The sequence below is a fragment of the Gastrolobium bilobum genome, unplaced genomic scaffold, assembly GCF_033153095.1.
Source record: "Gastrolobium bilobum isolate Gb01-03AN ecotype WA unplaced genomic scaffold, APGP_CSIRO_Gbil_v1 utg21156, whole genome shotgun sequence".
In the NCBI taxonomy this organism is placed as follows: Eukaryota; Viridiplantae; Streptophyta; class Magnoliopsida; order Fabales; family Fabaceae; genus Gastrolobium; species Gastrolobium bilobum.
Genome location: NW_026895080.1, coordinates 36,981 through 58,559, shown reverse-complemented (window position 1 = coordinate 58,559; position 21,579 = coordinate 36,981). Strand labels below are relative to the sequence as shown.

Sequence of the window (21,579 nt, the reverse complement as noted above, 5' to 3'; positions counted from 1 at the left end):
TACTTTTTTTTACTACATAAGTTACTGTTTTTTTATTAAAATTATGTAATTATCATAAGACTTGAAACATATTTTGAATTAAAAAATATTTTTTTTTATAAAAGTACCAACAAACTGCCCATTGCTTTTAGATAAGGAAAAAAATTGAACGCTGAAATATATTCTGTAAAGATGGACAAAGAGCATTTGAAATGTGTTTTTACGGAGAACAAACTTGGTGTAATTAAAATATGAGGAATTTGTTTCTCATCGCAAGAGAAATTGTCTCATGTTACACATTATCCTTAAAATATATAAGATTGTTGTTTAAGAGTATAAAATCATAAATAACGGCTCGCAGAAGAGAAGACTACATTGTTACTCGGGAAAATGGAGGATCTAAGGTATAATGGAAATGAAAATTTATGCTCAAAGTTATGCAAGAAATATAAAATACGTTTTTGTTGCCTGAGCTTTCGGCTAAGCGTGTATGTTCTTGTGGCAAGGCAATGAGCCATCCATGATCCATTAAGTAACATCAAGGAACAGAAAAGGAACAACGACCAAAAGAAGAGATAAAACAAGCAATTATCTTCCTGTACTGTATTTAACAAAATTAATTGCGAAACAATAGTTTGGATTTTGGTTTAACATTTGTACCAATAGAATATTGTACTAATAAATTAAGAAACGAATAGGATTATGATAAATTCTAACAACAAACTAAAGAAAGTGAAGGTGGAATTTATTTGATTCAACAAGGTATTTTCAGACAGGGACAACGCCAATTACACAATATATTGCATTCTTAATTCACAAGAGCCAGAGGGTTCTTAAATAATTAACACATATGATGATGATGTTTTCATCATTTCTGAGTTTTCTTGCGGAGTTCTTTTACCCATTTGAAGTTCATCACAGCCTTTCCAAATTTGCTCACACTCGACCCATCCTTGCCCTTCTTCTTGTCTTTCTCTGATCCCGGGAGAGGGTCTTGGTTGGTGTCCCATTGATCAGCCCAGGACGTTCCAGAATCCATATTTTCGTTTGGTGTTGTTTTGGTTTAGGAGAAATTTTTAGCTGAGTTGCAACTCAAGAGAAATATTTCAAACCTGTCATTTACTTATTATAACTCTTGTAGGATGTGGATCCTTTTCTTTCATTTGAATCAACGAATATTTTTGGTAAAAAGTTAGTTAAGCTGGAATGCTCTCATTTGGGACACGCCTTGTCTAAATTAAACCTGATGCCACTTTAAATAGCTTTTTGTTCTTAAATTTTGGTCACCTATGTCCTTGTGGATTGAGGTTTTATTGCATATCTATTTTTTAAGTATATAATTCCACTATTCAGATTCTTTTGTTTTGACTTTTGACTAAGAGAGAGAATGAAAGAGAGGGCGGTTTACATGGTACTGGCTTGAGCACTTGATACCTCTAATCAGCAATAAAATTCAACATGAATTCCAACCTGTTAGGTCCTGGATAGATCGTATTGCTATACCGTAGAGTATGTACTTAGAGATAGTATATATCAACTGTATATTAGGTTTATAGCCGAGGTCTCAATCACTGCGCACAAGCAATAGGCTTATAGCCAAGAGGTGGGTGTGTGCACAGCGTGGGCAAAAGTAGTAAATGAGTTCTGAGTGTTTACAATTTTGCAACCTATCTAACATAACAGCTTTGCCTCACTAGCTACATGTCTCCTTTGCTCCCAACAGCACAAAACAGCGCTAGTATTTGATAAAGGGATAGGATCCGTTTACAAATTTTTTTTACAAATTACATTAAGTAGGACCGGTCGTACACTGCATGATTAAAGTATGACCGGTCGTATTTAGTGTAGTTTGTAAGAGTTTGTAAACAAAAAAGTTTGTAAATATAACCTGCCCCTTTGATAAATAATAACCATTGACACAATCAGAAAAATAAATGGTACAGGAACATGTTTGCTAAATTTCTCCTGATACTGAAATTCTTAAAAAAAATACTGTTATTTTAATTTTGCATTATAGTCCTAACACAACATAAACTCAGTCGGTGTCATTACTTTAGAAATTAGAATTTAACAATTCAAGTATAATTCTATATCAAGCCCAATCAGTCACATAATATATATTTAAGTAGTAGGGAGGTGTTTCCACTGTCATGGGGAAAATTAGTTTAGCATTAGTAGGTGTTATTACAACTATTCAACAATTCAAGTAAAATTCTACATCAAACCCACCTAAACAGGTCCACTCAATGGAATATTATGACATCGTTGTTTCCTTAGGGAGGCTTTTTTGTCACTGGTAATCATGTAGAGCTTTCTTATCATTTGGGTTAATTAGGCTGTTTTGGGTTGTTGGTAAAGCATCCACACTGACATGGAAGTTTACGTGAGCCAGTGTGTGGTTGGGCAACATGTCTTATGGTTTGCATAAATGGTGCAAATGTGTCTACTTCGATAGAATTACTATGGTTGAATAATGGGATAAGATGGTTCACCAATTGTTAATAGCGTTTCTGCAAGATACAAGGTTGGATATGCCAAAAGGAGGTCTACAACATGGAGAGTACATAGAATAAGTCAACAAGGTATTCAATATTTCCATATAAGGAGAGAATGAATAAATGCTGAAGAAGAAATGATTATTAACCTTTGAATTAAGGCTGAGAAGTGAGTGGTTAATTGTGGTAGGTTTGTTTGGATAGGGTCATGATTGGATGGGCTCACTATGGGTCCAATTATCCATTTGTTAGCCATTTAAATTTGGTAAGGATTATAGAAAATTCAAATTATTCATCACCCATTTTTTATTAGAAAGAATCAAAGAATTAGACACAACCAACCCATTTTGAACTCCTGGCACACAGTGACGGCACATGTCGTGCACCTAAAATAAAAACATACTAAATTTGTAAGTCCTTTTTTTTTTCCAGTAAAGACTACTGATTCTAAATTTTAGGGCAAACTTTCTTTTTGGACTCCTTACATGTCAATTTTATTTTTAAGAAGAAGCTTTATTGACTGATTAATAATTTGAATTTGGAAAGCAACTTTTGAAATTTAAACCTGTTTTTAACTTATTTATTTCTTTTTTTTCCTTGAATAAAAAAATTGATAGTAATATTAATTTTCTAACTGAGAGACAGACATGTTGATTACCAAAAATAAAATAAAATAAAAGAAGAAAAAAGTTATTCTCATGCTACATGTGAGCAGAGCCGTCAAAATGGACTCGGCTTGGCGGGCCAACTCGTCCAACCCGCCAAACGGGACGGGGCGAGCTGAGTTTTTCAACCCATCTCAAAAGCAGGGCGGACTCATTTTTTGGCGGGTTGATGGCGGGCATAAGCGGGGCGAGACGGGTCAGTGTAAAATAGGCTCGGGCTGGCAAGCCAACCCGCCAAACCGGGCGGGGCGGGGCGGGACGGGCTGACTCATTTTTTGGCGGGTTGATGGCGGGGTGGGGCGGGCCGCCCACTTTGCCACCTCTACATGTGAGATAAGTTTTCTTTCCTACACACCCTTCAAAAACTGTGACATATTTTTTTTTTGAAATATTCCAATCGGTTCATTGCTTCGCAATTAATCCAATTCGGAGCGGGTCCAGGATTGAGGCTTTAAACTCCTCCCAAAGGTGACACTGGAGAGATTCAAACACATACTCTCATCTCCACCTGCTTAGTGCGCCAACTGAGCTACCAATATTTGGTGTGGCATATTTTTTTTAGTTGATGAAACTCACAAATTTATCTATATGACATGAGATAATTTATCCCCTTCAATTAATAAAACCCATAAAAAAAAAAAAGACAGACATGTCCACCTCAACCTCATCCCCCAATACCCCGCACACAAAAAAGCCTTTACTTCACGCTGACAGATACAGAAACCCTTAAGCTCTCACCTTGTGCCATTGCTTCACCAGAGATAATAGTAGAAAACACTTCAAAATTTTTACCCAACCCAATATTTCTTCTCTTAAAAAGTTACAAATTTTACAACAGACAACACAAGAATCGTTGGTTTTCTCTTTCTCTTTCTCTTCTGCAATTGAATCCAAAACAAACCCTGAAACCGATTTCAAACACAAATAGGGGAAGCATATAGATAGCATGTATTTATCAGAAAAACCTCGTCCCATCGATTTCTACAAAGAAGAAGGGACGCGAGACATGATGATCGAGGTGGTCTCGAACGGCGAGCTTCCGCCGCCGCCACAGCACCACCAGCAACCGCCGCCGATGATCCTCGGCGAGAGCAGCGGCGAGGATCCCGAGGTTGAGATAAAGGCACCGAAGAAGCGCGCGGAAACTTGGGTGCAGGACGAGACGCGAAGCCTCATTGCGCTTCGGCGCGAGATGGATGCGCTTTTTAACACTTCAAAGTCGAACAAGCACTTGTGGGAACAGATATCGGCGAAGATGAGGGAAAAAGGGTTCGATCGTTCACCAACTATGTGCACCGATAAGTGGAGGAACCTTTTGAAGGAGTTCAAGAAGGCTAAGCACCAAGATAGAGGAGGAAGTGGCTCTGCGAAGATGTCCTATTACAAAGAGATTGATGAGATTCTCAGAGAAAGAAGCAAGAGTGTGCAGTACAAAAGCCCTACTCCTACCCCTAAAGTTGATTCTTTTATGCAGTTTGCTGATAAAGGTGATTAATTCATTACGTCCTTTTGTTTTGCTTATCTAGTTCTATTTTTTTATCTGGGTGTTAAGGATTCGTTTAATTGAATGGTGTAATGTTTGATTTCCTTTGTTATGCAATCATAATACTTATTTGACCTCTGGGATGGGTGTAATGCATGTTAATGGTTTAATTTTGATGCAGTCTCTGTATAAATTTGTTTTGTTTTTATACTGCCTTTCAGATCTTATGTTGCACATCATTAAAACAATGTGACATTTGAGGTAATTGTTGTAACTTGTGAGAGTCATACTTCTTTTGTGGCAATGCATGATTTGGTGATAGTGTAAAAATCTTTTATACTGACAGAGCATTATACTTAAATCTTAGAGGTTAACTCCAATTCTAGTTAGACAACCATGCACTGGTGTTGGTGTTGGCTGTAACTCGACTCAAACGGCCTTGGTAGCAACTACTTACTGCCAAGGTAGTGTTTGGCTCGGGAGAAAAAAAAAATTACTAGGGAAATGTAATTGATAGGGAAATGGTTGAAAAGTGAGTTTGGTAGGAAAATGTAAAAAAAGTTGTTTGGTTAACCCAAATATTACCAGGGAAATTTATTTAAATATGCAAAATCTATGTTCGGGAGAAACTTTGCACCTGTTTTTTCACTTCCCCAGTTATCTCAAAATACCACATCTCAAGTGGTATTCTGTAACAGTGAATTTCATCCAAAAATCAACACAAAAGTCATTTTCCCATCTATCCTATTTGCCTGGTATTTCTTAAAAAAACCTGAACCAAACGTGATATTTTTCAATATCCACTTACACTTTCCCATCAATCCCAAAATAAACCTTCAACCAAACACTACCCAAGAGTAATGCTAGTTACCCAACCTTTATTAGAAAATTGCTTATGAAGCTGCATCTAAGTTTAACAGGAAGTGGGAACATTTAACATCTGATGCAGATGCGTCAGACAATTTGTGCCTTATCTGTATTGGAAGCTGTAATCGGCCATAAAGTAGCTGGCCCACTAATCACATGATTAAAGCAATTACAACCTTCTTAAATACTTCCTTCAAATTATTCTCATCTTTCTCTCCCTACCAATCTTTCATTCCCGCCTCCCGCCTCCCTCCCCCCTTATCCTCTGTCATTTTCTCTGCAATTCTTCTCACTCCAGAAATTCCTTAATACATTAGTCGAAACCAAACCGTGTGTAGTTTCCCAGTTCCAACAAATTTTGTCCAAAAAGAAGGGGTACTTCTTTATCTTTTTCTAACATTCTTGGTTGGGAGTTGGGAATATTAGGCTGTGCTTCTTGTCTTACAAAATGGGTATACTAAGACGGAACACTTAACTGGGAAAACATAACTGCCAGATGCATTTTCCAAATTTGGTCCAAAAAAGTGCATCTTGATTAAAATTGCTGATTTTGACATGCATTGATTGGTTTTTATACCTTTAGCTTTTGCTCCTCATTATTATCTTGCGAAACAGAAATTTGAAGTAGTAAAGATGAAGCTTTCAGTTGCCCTGTATAACTATAGGAAGTTTCCTTGTCTTGGTTGAAACTCCACCCTTCAGTAATGAGCCTCTGCCTATATCCATTGATTTTAGGCTTGATAGTCGATAGCTGTGTTATTTATGTCTATGCTTATTATTTTTGACAAAGGACAGTATAAATCACTACAATTTAAAGGTTCCCAAGGGGATTTAACTCCTATCCTGTTGAACTATCATCCACAAGTGAAGCCATTGTAACTTTTCCGGGTTATCATTCCTGAGTCATGACATTCGAATGTCTGTCCAGTTACAGCTTCACTCATTTCGACTTCAGGAACAGTTTTTGACTGGTTATGTTGCTGTACAGGTATTGATGACACCAGCATCTCTTTTGGGCCTGTTGAAGGTATGTCATTGTGATACAACTGTCAGTTTCCTACTTTGTACTCTGTATTTTGTTCCCTTGTGTTCTTAGATTATTTCATATTTTGTAGCACACGAATTATATAGGATTTTAATTCCATGTAACTTTTTGGTTTATTTCTAGATTGTTATACTTGTAAGTAACTAGTGTACACTACATTCAAGTCACTTGAAACATGCATGTGGAATTCTAAACTATTATAAGGAATAACCATGCTGATGTACTCACATGCATTGCATGGAAATTAACCACTACCATGGATGACCTTTTAGCATTCTGGTAAATGTTTTCACATAATGAAATGATGGAAAGTTTGGGACATATAATGAAACAAGAATTCAAATGCCCTACTCTGTACGAATGTTCTGGTTATCTTATTTTACTAGAAGCTCATTCAGTTTATGTGTGGCCGGGTATTTATTTCTTCTTCTTCATATAGTGGGAGAAAGTGTTATTGCTGCTTATTGCTTATCATATATCGGTTTCTCTAAATTAAAATGTCTAGTAACTCAATGGGTTTATTTGTGTCCAGTTAAGTATTTGTTCATATAGTGGGAGGAAGTATTCATACTGCTTATTGCTTACCATTTATCAGTTTTTCTAAATTTAAGTGTCTGTATTTTGCAGAATTTTAATGGTCCAAATTAGTACTAATTATAACTTGTTTTAGCATTTTGGAAACAAAATGAAGATTTTACCAATTCAGGAGAAGGAATCTTTATTGAAAAGGATTTAGATGTATGTTTGATCTTATTTAGATGTCTACCCATTCGTTAATTCCATAGTAGTAGTTGCCACTTCATGTTTATCATTATTCTTGAATACTTGGCATTTAGCTACTGGAAGACCGACACTCAATCTTGAGAGAAGTTTGGATCATGATGGACATCCTCTTGCCATTACCACAGCTGATGCTGTTGCAGCGAGTGGAGTTCCCCCTTGGAATTGGAGAGAAACTCCCGGAAATGGTAAGCTATGTAAAGATTCTTAGTTTGATGCGTGCTTGCTCACCGTGAATAAGAATGACAATGGATTGTTTCATGTCTTGGTAAATGTACTGTAATTGTAGCTGCATCCTGGGTTTATATTTAATCAAGTTTTGTAGAACCTTAAAAAATAAATATAAATAAAAAATAAAATAAAATTACTCCCCATTAAACCCCTATTAGCAAGGGTGGGGTGAGAGCAATTTTTGTACGCAGCCTTACCCTTATATAATTGCAAAGAGACTGATTCCTGAATTCAAACCCGTGACCTTTCAGTAACAAAGAAACAGTTTTATCACTGCTCCAGGCTCACCCTCTTTGTAGAACCTGAAAAACATAGTAAAATAAATTTAGTAATTCCATACCCCAAAAAAACAATATGGAAACAAAAAAGGACTAGTTTCTCCCTCCTTCTTTAGCTTAATTACTTTCTTGTTTCTGCTACCAATTCTTCCTATTTTGGCAGGTGCAGAAAGCCAGTCATGTTGTGGAAGGGTTATATCAGTCAAATGGGGAGATTACACAAGACGAATTGGCATTGATGGTACTCCGGAAGCCATCAAGGAGGCAATTAGGGCTGCTTTTAGGTTGAGAACTAAACGTGCTTTTTGGTTGGAAGATGAAGACCTGATAATTAGAAGTATTGACCGTGACATGCCTATAGGAAATTACACTCTTCACCTCGATGAAGGTTAGTCTCAGCTTATTCTTGTAGCTACTGTTGTGATTTGTGCAAATTCAATGTTTTCATTTCACTTTAATGTCTAGATGCTTTAATGTAATTTTAAAATTCATTGAGTTTGTGGAATCCCTTAAACTCCAGTTCACTCTAAATATTATGATGGTGATTAATATTAAAAATATTTCATTCTCCTTTTTATATTGGGAATATATGATTGCTGTAACACTAAATTATCATTGCAGGAATAGCCATTAAAGTATGCCTCTATGATGAGTCTGATCATATCCCTGTGCATACTGAAGAGAAGATATTTTACACTGAAGATGATTACCGCGATTTTCTGACACGCCGGGCTTGGACATGTCTAAGGGAATTTGATGGCTATAGAAATATAGACAATATGGATGATCTTCGACCTGGTGCCATATATCGTGGTGTGAGTTGAGAGCAGGTGCATGGTATGATCAATCTTCCGCTATTTGCATAAATGTCTAGAGAACTATGGGTAACCTGGAACTGCATGTGTTTAGTTTTTGTAATGCTGTTTATAGTCTATGATAGGAAAATGAACAAGTCCCTCTGCACAAATTCCGTCCCCGTCATTGGCCTCAACATGTCTGTAAATATGAATTTGCAAGGAGAACATATCATTGTCAAGATTTATATTAGGATCATTTTCATCACCTATTTTTATTTATTTCTATGTTGTTCACCTGGACAGTTGCGTGTTTTTCTGACACGCTGCCTAAGCAGGGAGTCTTCTGAACCATTGTAACTGTTACCTTTAATCAGATGAACTTTTGTTTGGAATTTATTACTTGTCAGGAGTCCTCAGAATTCTATGTGGCAAACCGTGAAACTGATTTTACATCCAAAGGGAAACAAGATGTGACATATTTAACACAAGCAGACTGGCTTCCTGGAAGTGGAAATCTTAGTAAAGGGAGCTGTTGGGTTTGCTCGAAATTGCTGTGGTAACTATTAAGGGCTGCGCAGCTTGTTTGAGTACTAAACCAGTTAATGGTAGAACCGTGTTTCATGCATGCATGTCTCACATGGATTTACCTTTGTCTCCAAACTCATTGAATTGTTATAAACTTATAATATACACTTAGATACGTTACTCCGAATGCTTTTAAAAGCGTGCAAGAAAATTTCAGGAGATTTCAGCGATGCCTTGCTGTGTTGAACGTAGATACCAACAGCAACAGCGTGTGGATATATTATAGTATATATTGGCTTGGTTGTTGCCTGCATTTATTTTGGGTTCTTGTGAAAGTCAAGCGTTGTTTTTTTGGTCCTCTTGGGCTTTTTGTGCGTAATGGTTTTATTCGTTGCGTATTTCTATCTCTCTTTTCTTTGTGTAAGAAACAGGGCTGAGGTCCAAAAGAAAAGAAATAAACTAATCTTAAACATTACAACAGTGGGCAAGTTTAGAAATCCCTTACCAAATCAGCTTGTATTAACGAGTTTAATTCTCTTGGAGGATTGGCACATCTCTTCTTTGAGGAAAGTTTATATGTTGTTATCCCCCTAAAAACACCACAGCAACCTGCCATTCTTTATTGATAAAGTTAAATTGTTATAAAAACACTCCCTGATACAGGAATCGTAAATTACGTGAAACTTGAATGGGGTATTGAAAAGCTTCTTCGATGTGAAAGTGGAAAGGAAAAATAAATTAAGTGGGATTTCAATATTTTCTAAGCATGCATTTCTTGTTCTCCTTGTTTCATTGGGCGAAAGATGTGGGTTGAAAACTTAACCAACATCTACGAGATCTTCGTACCCAAAGAAACCAACATCTACGAGATCTTCGTACCCAAAGACTTCAACCATCTCTGGAACATAATTTCAGTAACTCATCGTAATTTATGTATTTTGTAAGGAAAAATAAGTGGGATTTCAATATTTTCTAAGCATGCATTTCTTGTTCTCCTTGTTTCATTGGGCGAAAGATGTGGGTTGAAAACTGAACCAACAACATCTGCGAGATCTTCGTACCCAAAGACTTCGACCATCTCTGGAACATAATTTCAGTAACTCATCGTAATTTATGTATTTTGTCCGTGGCTGTAACTCCTTGTTTTTGGAAGATTTGCATATAGTATGACTGATATTCTAACTCCGCGAATTAATAGACTCGGAGTGATTCATACATAAAATGATAAAATCATAAAATTGAAATAATAGTCGTCGAATTAGAATTCTGAAAAGAGTAGGGAAATTTCTTGAGATTCCCCCATTACATGGCAATTCTTTTCTGCCACATACATCAGCGAGGTTTAATAACTATATTGCCCATCCACATTAGTACACACATCTAACAATGTGAATAGAAAATTCACAACTGGTACATCTGACAGTAGCGAATTCACTCGAGACCTTGAGGGAGAAAAAAAACACAGAAGCTGAATAAAACAAGAGAAAGACATAGACGGGTTCTATTACTCATCCCATTCGTCATTCTTGTATGAAACAAGTGTGTCAACCTTGTGAATCTGCACAGCCAGAACAACCCATTAGTAACAGTCAAATTAACATAACTATGTCAAACAAATAACCAAATTGCAAAAATCCATATTCACCTTGGTATCGAAGGAATGCAATTTCACCATTTGCGGATTTGCAATCAGTTTTGGATCACTCTCAATCCAAGTGAATGGAACTGCCACATCTTTGTCAGTATATGCCAACACATCAAAAACACCTGAAACAAGATGGCAGCCATGCTCAGCTGGGAGATGAGAATAAAAATAAAATCAAGAAGAAGATGCACAGGACGTGGCAATTCTTACAAGGTTCATCCAGGCATGGCAAATAGGTGATACTCGAAGCAATCTGCCTCATAATCGCTTGTATCTCTCTCATGATTTCCTTGTCACTCTTTTCCCTCGACACACTAAAAGATTAAAGAAAAAGAAAGAAAAGCGTAAACCAAGGGAGAAAATCATGAAGGAAGAAAATCTAGACTGGGATTCAGTTATGCAAATTACACACCCTTTCTCAACAACTTCACTGTCGGTCTCAATGCTGAAGTTCCACCTTTCAAGGACTTCACTAGTGGCCTTGCTCATTATAACAAGGACAATCCTCTGTAACTTGCCAGATTCAAGCCATTCTTTTCAACATTTAAAATTCAAACAAGTCAATCATCAGCAATGGTCAACAATGATATCACACAACTGAATCACTAATTCTCCATTTAAGTAGGTTTAACTTAAAAGCATTTATAAGACAAGGAAGCAAACATTAATCATAAAATTGATTCAAACTCAACACCATTTTTTAAAACGAAAACATAAACATTCCCAATTCATTATACCAGATACTATGAAAAATTTAATCCGAAACAAAAAATCACAATTAAACAATGAATTGATTGATTTAATTTCTCTACAGCTTCTTTGTGATGAAGGAAATTAAGGGGCTTTGATTACCAGAGAGCTGAGCAGTTAGATTGGCTATGAAAGATTTGACACCTTCATCTTCAGTAAGCAACATGGGGAGGCCATATTTCTTCACCTTCACAAAGCTTTCTTCTGGATAAACTGCACGGTTGTAAAGGATGCTGAACAAAATTCCCAGTTAAATTTACACTTGTTAATGTCACATAATTCCCAGCCACATAATTGGGATATGAAAAATAATAATTCCAAGAAATAAAAAATGCAGGACCCAGAGGATCAAACCTGTTGGCAGCATATCCTGATAAAAATAAAAATAAATCAGACATAACTTCCTAGAGTGTAAAATACCCAAATATGCAGAAATGAAAGAAATCGGAGGAGAAAAGGGAATAACGAAAAGAAAAAGAGGGATATGAATACCGAAAAACTCGCTAACGATTGCTGCTGAACCACGAAGAGTGATTATGTCTTTGGCAACTGTTCTTGCGGCCATTCCTTTTTTTTACCGTTATGTATAACACGCCTGGGTTCAGAAATCAGAGTCTTGATTGCTAAGAAGAAGGAACAAAGAATGTTGAAAGGTTTAGATGCCAAAGCGATAATTTCGATTATGGAATCGGAAGAACAGTTAGTAGGGTTCGTGGATAATTTCGATATTGGAATCGGAAGAACAAAGAAGGAACTGATTTGAAAAGGGGGAAGAAGAGGGCAAATAAATTAAGGGTTCGTGGAGCAAACAGAACTTGAAGAGAAAGCAGTGTAACGGCTAGTTACTTGTCTTTTTTTTATACCGGTGTTTCTCATTTTAATTCACATAAATTATTAAAAAAATAAAAATCATTAAAGAAAGAAAGTAAATAATTTTTTTTAATTTAAAATTTAAATAAAAAATCATTTTGTGTCTATCTCTCTCTAAAAATAATATAACTTTATCTCATTTAAAAACACTTTTCCCTTTATTTTGTGTGGGTTCCATTTGCGCCTTTGTTGGGCTTGAACTTTTATGTCACTGTATACATTTTAAAATTAAATTTGCGTATTTAACGGTAAAGTGTAGGATTCCCCTTTTGCGATTCTCATAATTTTGTGTGCTCGTGCATAGGTGGGTCCTTTGTCTTCTGTAAGCATCTTTCATAAATGTTGATTTGAGTTTCTCACTTTCTCTTATTATTTATCGTAGGTTTTTTAAGTTTTCGTTCAACCTAAATATTTTATAAAGGTATGCTAGTTTAATATAATCTAAAATAACATAAATTAATGTTATTTTAAATGAAATTATAATAATTTTATTTAAATGACACAAATTTGTGTCCTTTGAATGAAAAATATTTTTTCTTTTATAAAAACCATTGATTGAGTTTAATTTTTTTTTAAAGTTTTTAATTTTTAAATTAGTATTGTTTTTAATGAAATAAGTAAATAACCATATTATGTATATTTATAATGTATTGCGTTAACATTTAAATAATAATTTTATCTATAAAAATAAGGGAAAGATATTGTAACAACCAATTAGTGTTATTATCAATGTTACTACCAATTCCCGAGATTTGAAACTTTATATTTATTTTCACTTTTTTATGGTTATAATTTTTCATATTTAATTTTTTCACATTAAATATGTGGAATCATAATCATACAAAGATAAAAATAAATATAACCGTTGGATTAACATAATCAATCTAAAGGTGAAATTGATTGGTAGTAACATTGGTAGTAACACTAATTGGTTGTTACAATATCCTACCCCTAGTTAATTTAAAAAATTAATTTACTCATATTTTTGTATTAAGTTATTTGGGGCATTCTATAAGGTATAGCTCATTTTAATAACAAAATTTTTTTCTCTGGCTTTCCTTTTCTTTTTTTTGATAACATTCTCTGGCTTTCTTAAGAGGAACTAAATGATACATTTTGACCCATTTGTATATGAGCATACTATAATTTGTATATCAATTTTACATAAGCTAATTATATACAATTTTTTTGAACAATGTATATGGTTATTAATTAATTTATTTTTGATACATGATATGAATTTTTAGTCTATTCATCGAAAAAAATATATAATTAAACTTATACACAGTTAATTAAAGCAAAGCAGATGCAACCAAAATAGAATGAAGAATATTTTGTATTTTGGTTCAAGCTTTAATCGGGGCTTGGATCGAATCTCAAGCTAGAGGACTGGTTCGGATCCAATTTTTGACATGTGCTGGAAGCTACGCATTTGCGTAACATTCGCATCTCAAAATACGTGGGGCCTCAATAGTGGTTTCAGCCCACGGGTTTTTCATTATTCAGATCTATTGGTCAGTCAAAACGGTTCGTTTTCTTAGTCGTTCTGAATATGATATCATTAGAGTATGTCATAGTTTTCTGAAGTTATTGTAATTGCTTAATTGCTTCAATGATTGATTGCTTCATTTTGCAGGATTACTAGCGACCTATGGTTGAACTTGATGCAAGAAGCTCATGTGGATAACATTGACCAGCCCACAGATAAAAAGTATATGTCTTAATTGAAGTCTTTGTGTCACAGTCTTGACTGTTTTTCAGACCAAACATTATAGGTCTTTCGATTCTTACTGTGATTTTTGTGTCGCTGGTTTCTTTTCTGATTTGTTGTGATTAAGAGAATGAGGCTAGCATGTTATGTTTTTTTGTTGGAAAAAATTTAATCACTGTGCTGCACAAGCACAGAAGTGAGTGATTAAACACTCTCCTTTGTTCTCGTTTATTTGTCTCTGGTATTGTTAAGTAATGGTAAATGCTTAGGGTTAAAGTCTCATTGGTTGAACAAATCACCTAAATTTCAATTTTGGACAAAGGAAAAAGAAAAGAGTAAAAGAACAGAAATTAAAATGGGAAAGGACAAAGATTTGTTCTAGTGAAGAAATTATTAGAGTATATAGAAACAGCGTTGTTAATAGGCATGCAACTCATGTTCACTAAAAGGGATAGAGTAAATGAGATGTAGAACTTAGTTTCCGTGATATTCTAACAAAGATGGGTCAACGATGGCATAAATTGATTCAACGCAACAATTAAATCTATGCAGTCGTTTAATACATATTTTCCTCAAGCATGTACACGTAATTTTATATGAAGTCTTTAGTTGTGAAGTTTTAATAATAAAAACTTGGAATAGGTATAGAGGAAATAATAATTTCAGGCACAAGAATTCTTTTGAGGATCACTATTTTCACTTAGAATTACTTATGACTCAATGTTTGATTATCACTTGTAAGTTCCTTTTTATCTTATCTTGATGAAATTGTCAATTAAACTCAAAAAGCTTGAAATTAATCATTTGACAACTACTAACTAGGAAACCACATTTGTTGAGAAAATTGAAGGTAGACGACTGAGGATCCTTTTTGTCTATAATGCATGATAATTTCTAATAACAGCATCCAAGAAAACTGATGAAGACCATTTGTAAATGTAAAATATAAAACTTTATTATTAGACAAATCGAATGTCATCAACAAATTACACAATCATCATATATCCAATATCTGAAAAATCAAATTCATTTGTCCTACTTCTCAACTCACAATACCAGACAGCCAAAAATCAATTCCAAGAATCAAATTTATGGAACAGAAAATTTGGCATTTGTTTTAGTTTGGATCAGAGAAGAACTTGTTGATGGATGGCATAATTTGAGGGCTCTTATTGCGGACAAACTTCCTCACGCTATGTTGTGAATATTTCTCACCCTCTGCAAAATTCTCAAGAACTCCTGCAGCTCTCTTCTGTTTGGTTACCCTGAAAGCAGAATCAAATATAGATCAGAATAGTTACAAAAGATGCAAATATGTGTACACACGCTGTAGCATGTCCATAGTAGTTAAAATTGGAATTTTAACTACTATCAGAAGAATGATAAAAAATCCTAAAACATAAAATCCTAACTAAAAAGAATCGTCAAAATTCGTAAAAGCGTTTGAAATTTTGATAAAATCGTTTTGATAAAAAAACAAATCATAAAATCATAAAAACGCAAATCGTAAAATCATAAAAAACTCATATTTAAATTGGAATTTTAACTACATTAACATGTCAATATTTGCACCTACCTTTAATTTCAGCAAAATAGAACTAAAACCACAAAATATCATACATAATCTGGGGAACAGATCCAAAGAAAGGTATTATGAAAATTTTCAGCAACGATTATGGTGCAGTTATACATAGCTTCTACTCTACTTCTAATAATCCATTAAAGGAACCAAATTGGCCGATGATTTGTATTTTGACAGAGGAAACATTGGATCTGAATAAATCAAAAGAAGTCCAAACCAACAACATATAGCAAAACCATAAAAAACAAAAGATCTATACCTGACTTCGGGATTGGTAGTTATATTCCTAACAAGTTGCATACCGCAGATCCCAACAGCCAAACCAACTGTGGCAAAAAGTGGGTATACCTATTCACGTGAAAAGAAACAAAACTCGTTTAGGATATATATATCATCACATCTTAATCGGTCCCTCGTAATGCAATGAAATAAATATCTCAGAATAGATCTGAGCATATTAGATGCAGCCACAGCCAAGAACACGATAAAACATATAAAAAACATAACTGTATTATGTACTATATATATATAAAGAGAGAGACAGAGACAAAAAAAGGAAAAAGAAATCGGGAAGTACCTCAGGTCTTAACCATCTGTTGGTAGCCATGTCGAGAAGAGAGACAGGAACAAGAGAACAGAACAAAAGAAGAGATAGATAGATAGATGCTCCGCCTCCGAGGAAACTTATGAAACAAGAAGGATGCGGAGCAAAACTTAAGACCAATTGGTGAATGTGGGGGGACAGGTTTATATGTGTGAATGCGATACGAAAATCGTGGGCTTTATGCAATAACCCGAGAAATTCGAGAAGCATGTGCGTTCCAAATGCAAAGAATAGGTCAGCAATGCGCGACCGCCGTCTATGGTAATTAATTTTTTGCTTTGAATTGTGATCGAATGAAATTGAATGGTTGCCTTCCTAATTCAACAGGAGAGTGACAATATTATCACGTTTTGGACAAAAAAATTATCAGAGACAACGTCAAAATGTCACGCGACATAATTCGCTACACAGTGTAGCGAAGAGAAATACGTCACGTTAGAACCAAAAAGGTGACATGTCAAGCGAATTTCTCAAAATTTGACATGTGGCATTTTTGGTTCTGACGTGGCATAATTCGCTACACTGTGTAGCGAATTATGCCGCGTGATATTTTGACAAAATTTACTATTAGCGTGACAGTCTGATAATTTTTTTGTCCAAACGTGACACTTTGATCACTGTTCCTAATTCAATTCCTTGGCTTTCAAATTTTGACCTTCCATTTTAGATTTTTTTTTATTTTTTTTTATTTTTTGGTTACAGAATATTAATTTTAAAAGAATATTGATTTCTTTTTCTTCACGGAGAATATTCTTCATCATTATTTAGTATATGCCTAACCATAGTGGCACTATTCCTTTTAAAAGATTTGTTAATTTTTCCAAAGAAATCAAAATAGTGCTTTCTTAATCTGCGTGAAGACCAAGGTGGACGAATCAAACTTGAACAGCCTGTCTCTGCCTAACACCATCAAACAAAGTGTATTAAAATGTGAGTCGCTTTATTTTCTCAATTAGAAAAATTGGAAAATTGAACCAATTTTTTTATTTTTTTTGGAAAAGTGAATACTAGTAAATAACTTAGTTAAGTATAATAAAAGTGAGCAGCACATAAACCTATCATACACCCACGTTAATACAGAATATGAGATACACTTTGATATGTCAATTTTAAAAAATATTGAATTTTAATATGTTAGGTCACGTTTTGATATTAAATAATATTTTTAATTTATGTAGTGTATATTATATTCAATATTCAATAATTTAACAAAAAAAAGTAAGCTAAATTTATAATATCAATCAATTTTGTAAAAAAACATAAGATATTTTAAATATTTATATTAAATTCAATAAAATGGTAAACGTAATTCAATAAATTTAATAGTTGGAACTAAAAACGCAACGCAACATAATCTTTGAATCCTTTTTTGAGGCTCTACAATACGAGAGTTGAAGTGTCAGAAAGTATCGAAATATCGAAAAGTGTTAGACACAACACGTCAAAATTTTTAAAGTGTCCGTGTTGATAGCCCTAAATTGTCTCCTGATGGTGTCGTGGTGTAGTTTGTTTATTTAATTTTTTGAAATTTTAATAATTATAATTAGTTCTTTTCTGAGAGTTCAAATCATCCTTCGACCTTCTAGATGTTTTGAATTTGTAACAAAACCTATTCGGCTTGTTGCGTGTACAAAGCAGCCCATAGACATAATTCATGAAGTGTTTATTTTTCATGGTAGCACTGAGGTAAAGCTTTGATCCTTGCCATTCATGGTGTTCTTAATATTTTAGTAAGTCAGCAGCAGGTTATTATAGATGAACAGTGACACAACGTGAAGACTGATGTCAGGCATCACGCTCATGCCCCACCATTTGATTATATACATACAATGACATACTATCGGTGAATAATAGAAAGGGGTCAACGAAAAAAATTAATAATTACAAATTAAAAAAACAAGGGTTTTTATTTGCAATTATTATATTGATACCTTTTTTTTAATTTGTAATTATTATTATTTTTTGGTTGACCCCTTTCCATAATTCACCAATAGTATGTCATAGAGAGAGATTTTTAATTTGCAGTTGTTAGGTGAACAATGTCAATGGTGTTCTCTCTCTATATATATAACTTTCTTTTATAACGATTAACTTAATTTAAATTTTTTATTATTTATTCTCACTCCTAAAATAAATCTTGTCTTAAAAATCTTCTTTCATCTTTAAATTACTTATTTTCATATTGTTTATATGATATTTCAACTTTATGAAAAATATCAAAACAAAGTTTGAGAACATATCTTATTTTTTCACAATATACAAAGCTCAAAAATACATCTAAATTTTTTCTTGTAAAATCAATTGTATATAATGCTAACAAAACTATACATTATTTTATTTTAAAAATAAAAAGTAGTAATTGAAAAATTTATATAACTCCATATAATTTATAAATTCATTTTAATCCAATCACAAAAAAAATAAAGTAATTTAAAATAAAATTATATGAGAATTAATTCAAAGAAGGAAGAATAGGTTGTCAATCCTATTCCACATTGATAATTGATGTACTGACATATGGTTACAGCATGTGATAACATATGGTTGACATTAGGATAATTGATGTAGGTTTGTGTTCTACTAAAACTAGGATTTATTATGAGAAATATTTTGAAAATTAAATGATAATTGTGTCATTAAGTTAAAACTATTTTAAAAAATAAAATTTAATAATATTATTACTTAACATTTATGTTGCATCGACACCGACACGGAACTGGGGATATGACACGACACGATACTCCGATACGTTAATTCTAAAAACTATTAAATTTCGACACGTTAGAACACATTTTGATATTATATAATATTTTTAATTTATGTAATGTATATTACATTTAATATATAATAATTTAATAAAAAATAAAGCTAAATTTACAATACGCATCAATTTTACAATAAAACATAAGATATCACAAATGTTTATATTAAATTCAATAAAATAGTAATCGTAATCCAACGACTCTAATAGTTGGAATTAGGGGTGTTAACGAGCCGAGTCGAGTCGAGCCGAGCTTTGGTCTTAACGGGCCGATCTTGTGTTCAAATGTGTCAGACTGGCCTTAGCCTGTTACCTGCTACGAATAGAATATCAGCCTGTGGCCTGACTCATTTACAAAAAATAAAAGCCTTGTTTAGTCTGTTTAAAAAAATATTACAACAAAAATTTATCCAAACAAAATATACAATTAACAGCACAAGTAATTCCATAAATATTCATAAATTTAATGTATATCCAAATAACATAGTATAAAACAAAATCATTTAAAAAGTCTATTTAATTAACAAAATGGGATGAAATGAATTAAGAAGAGAGAGAGGACTATCACAAGTAGTATAAAAAATAAAATAAAATAAAAATAATAATATATTAGGCAAGCCTGAAAAGCTCTAAGGCCGAGCTTTTGAATTGGAGCCTGAGACCTTTTTATTAAACGAGCTTTTATACAAGTCCAAGCCTTGATCCAACAATCAATTTTAGACATGTAAGTTCAGGCCTTCACGAGCCGAGCCAAAGGCCCCTGGCTCGTTTAGCACCTCTAGATGGAATTCAAAATAAAGCGCAATGAGTATTGGAGAGTCGAAAAATGTCAGAATATCGGTGAGTGTCGAAAAGTATTGGATACGATACGTTAGAAATTTTGAAGTGTCGGTACTTCATAGCTTAACATAACTGAATAACGTAAATATATATATATATATATATATATGGGAGGGATTATATTTACAACCCAAATAGTTTACAAACTCTTACAACCATATCTTAACCGTTGATTTTCGCCAATCAACAGTTGTCATTTATTATGAATTAATAATTAATTAATAAATTTAATTTGCGAAAATCTTAACCGTAGATTGATGGAAATCAACGGTTAATATATGGTTGTAAGAAGTTGTAAACGAAAATAGGTGGTAAATATAACATTCCCCTATATATATACATCATAAATTTATAACTGCTAAAAAAAATATTTCCTTTTTTGAATTGAAGAAATTATAAATATTAAAACACCATAATTATTCTGCAACCACTATTAATTAACCGTCTAAAATTTGGAGGAAAAAAATAACATAGATATCCAAACTTTTTGTGCATAATTTTTTTTTCTTGACGGCTAAATACTTTATTAAGTTCTCGTAACAGGAAGGATCTGTTTACAAATATTTACAAATTATGCTATATATTCATAAAAATATACTAAATTTGTAATAATTTAATTTTTATTTGTAAATATAACTTTCACTTTCTTATAAATATAAAAAAAATTAAGACTTTTACAAATCTTTTATGATTATGGCCGTATTTACTTCGACTTCCTTAACACGTTACTTTATATTTTTTTCCCCTAAAGTGACCTACGTTTTTTTTTTTTTTTTTTTAAGGGAAGCAGTTGCACAGAAGCATCATGGTTACATCATCTAACGACTTCATTTGTTGATGGCAAATGTCGTTTCCCCACAAATTGATTCTGTCATATCTTATATTTCCCCCTCTTTTTTGTGAAATATTTTTTTTTTTCATACATTTCGTTATGGTAGAACAATCTAGAAACTCGGCTGCCTTTCCATTTTATAATAATATTCTTTAACTATCACCAAAAAAAAAAAAAAAAAAAATTCCCGTCTGTTTATTACACAAATTATTTTTGTCTCACGAATACAAATAGTCAAATACTCAACATTAGTTAAAAGGAAAAGTGTGTATAATTTTGAAGGATGTAAAGTTGTGTCATTTTAAGAGAGAGAAAGAGATAGATAAAGGAGGAGAGAGAGTTGACAAAAAAATAAAGTTGTGAGTCCCACCTCTTTGTGAGAGTGAAAGGATGTAAGTTGTGTAATTTAAATGTATAGACACTTTTCCCTTAGTTAAAAACGTCAAAGTAATTTCCCATAACGGGACAGTAGATAAATGAAAATACTCTATCAGGAAACCTTTCCACAATGTTACATTACAAATGAAAATTATACAGATTAGTTTTGTATAATATAATAATAATAATAATAATAATAATAATAATAATAATAAATTATATTTTTTTCCTCATAATATATTACTGTAATTTCAAAAAAAAGAGAGAGAACAGAAATATACCCACAGGCACAGTGAGAATCCAATAATAATCCATTGGTCTACAAAGACAATTGCATTTAATATATTTTTATTTCTAATTGGACTTTTCAAAAATAAACCAAGAACAAATAAAAAATCTCAATAATTATTAATTTTATATAGTTAAATATGTATATACGTTTATTAAAACCTATTTTCTTG

General features: G+C 33.2%; 4 protein-coding genes across 5 annotated transcripts; 1 reads left to right on the top strand and 3 right to left on the bottom strand.

The window, feature by feature from the left end:
- Positions 1–847: 847 nt before the first annotated feature.
- LOC133302201 (uncharacterized) lies at positions 848–1,018 on the bottom strand. The gene has a single exon (XM_061502251.1). The coding sequence runs from the start codon at positions 1,016–1,018 to the stop codon at positions 848–850; it is 171 nt and encodes a 56-aa protein (XP_061358235.1).
- A 2,818-nt stretch (positions 1,019–3,836) lies between these two features.
- On the top strand, positions 3,837–9,573 carry LOC133303804 (trihelix transcription factor GT-1-like). 2 transcript variants are annotated; one of them, XM_061504671.1, is made up of 6 exons: positions 3,837–4,626; positions 6,478–6,516; positions 7,371–7,502; positions 7,987–8,211; positions 8,445–8,660; positions 9,028–9,573. In XM_061504671.1, exons 1-5 carry the CDS (start codon positions 4,086–4,088, stop codon positions 8,645–8,647), a joined length of 1,140 nt encoding a protein of 379 aa, XP_061360655.1. In that variant the 5' UTR covers positions 3,837–4,085; the 3' UTR covers positions 8,648–8,660; positions 9,028–9,573. The 2 variants fall into 2 exon arrangements, with proteins under 2 accessions (XP_061360655.1, XP_061360040.1); XM_061504056.1 differs by having other exon boundaries at positions 8,445–9,573.
- Positions 9,574–10,604: 1,031 nt separating this feature from the next.
- LOC133314319 (mitotic spindle checkpoint protein MAD2) lies at positions 10,605–12,105 on the bottom strand. The gene is made up of 7 exons (XM_061516091.1): positions 12,033–12,105; positions 11,895–11,910; positions 11,643–11,773; positions 11,203–11,323; positions 11,001–11,104; positions 10,791–10,912; positions 10,605–10,703 (listed from the first exon to the last, which is right to left on the bottom strand). Exons 1-7 carry the CDS (start codon positions 12,103–12,105, stop codon positions 10,650–10,652), a joined length of 621 nt encoding a protein of 206 aa, XP_061372075.1. The 3' UTR covers positions 10,605–10,649.
- A 2,962-nt stretch (positions 12,106–15,067) lies between these two features.
- Positions 15,068–16,504, bottom strand: LOC133312707 (uncharacterized). The gene is made up of 3 exons (XM_061514273.1): positions 16,281–16,504; positions 15,963–16,051; positions 15,068–15,386 (listed from the first exon to the last, which is right to left on the bottom strand). Exons 1-3 carry the CDS (start codon positions 16,308–16,310, stop codon positions 15,239–15,241), a joined length of 267 nt encoding a protein of 88 aa, XP_061370257.1. The 5' UTR covers positions 16,311–16,504; the 3' UTR covers positions 15,068–15,238.
- Between the last annotated feature and the right edge of the window lie 5,075 nt (positions 16,505–21,579).

Excerpts from the sequence above, each read along its gene's own strand:
- LOC133302201 (XM_061502251.1), bottom strand. The coding sequence starts at position 1,018 with ATGGATTCTGGAACGTCCTGGGCTGATCAATGGGACACCAACCAAGAC.
- LOC133303804 (XM_061504671.1), top strand. The coding sequence starts at position 4,086 with ATGTATTTATCAGAAAAACCTCGTCCCATCGATTTCTACAAAGAAGAA. Across the intron at positions 6,517-7,370 it reads CTCTTTTGGGCCTGTTGAAG|CTACTGGAAGACCGACACTC; the intron begins GTATGTCATTGT and ends CTTGGCATTTAG. Across the intron at positions 7,503-7,986 it reads GAGAGAAACTCCCGGAAATG|GTGCAGAAAGCCAGTCATGT; the intron begins GTAAGCTATGTA and ends CTATTTTGGCAG.
- LOC133314319 (XM_061516091.1), bottom strand. The coding sequence starts at position 12,105 with ATGGCCGCAAGAACAGTTGCCAAAGACATAATCACTCTTCGTGGTTCA. Across the intron at positions 11,105-11,202 it reads AGTGAAGTTGTTGAGAAAGG|TGTGTCGAGGGAAAAGAGTG; the intron begins GTGTGTAATTTG and ends TTAATCTTTTAG. Across the intron at positions 10,704-10,790 it reads TGCATTCCTTCGATACCAAG|ATTCACAAGGTTGACACACT; the intron begins GTGAATATGGAT and ends CTGGCTGTGCAG.
- LOC133312707 (XM_061514273.1), bottom strand. The coding sequence starts at position 16,310 with ATGGCTACCAACAGATGGTTAAGACCTGAG. Across the intron at positions 16,052-16,280 it reads ACAGATGGTTAAGACCTGAG|GTATACCCACTTTTTGCCAC; the intron begins GTACTTCCCGAT and ends TCACGTGAATAG. Across the intron at positions 15,387-15,962 it reads ACTACCAATCCCGAAGTCAG|GGTAACCAAACAGAAGAGAG; the intron begins GTATAGATCTTT and ends TTCTGCTTTCAG.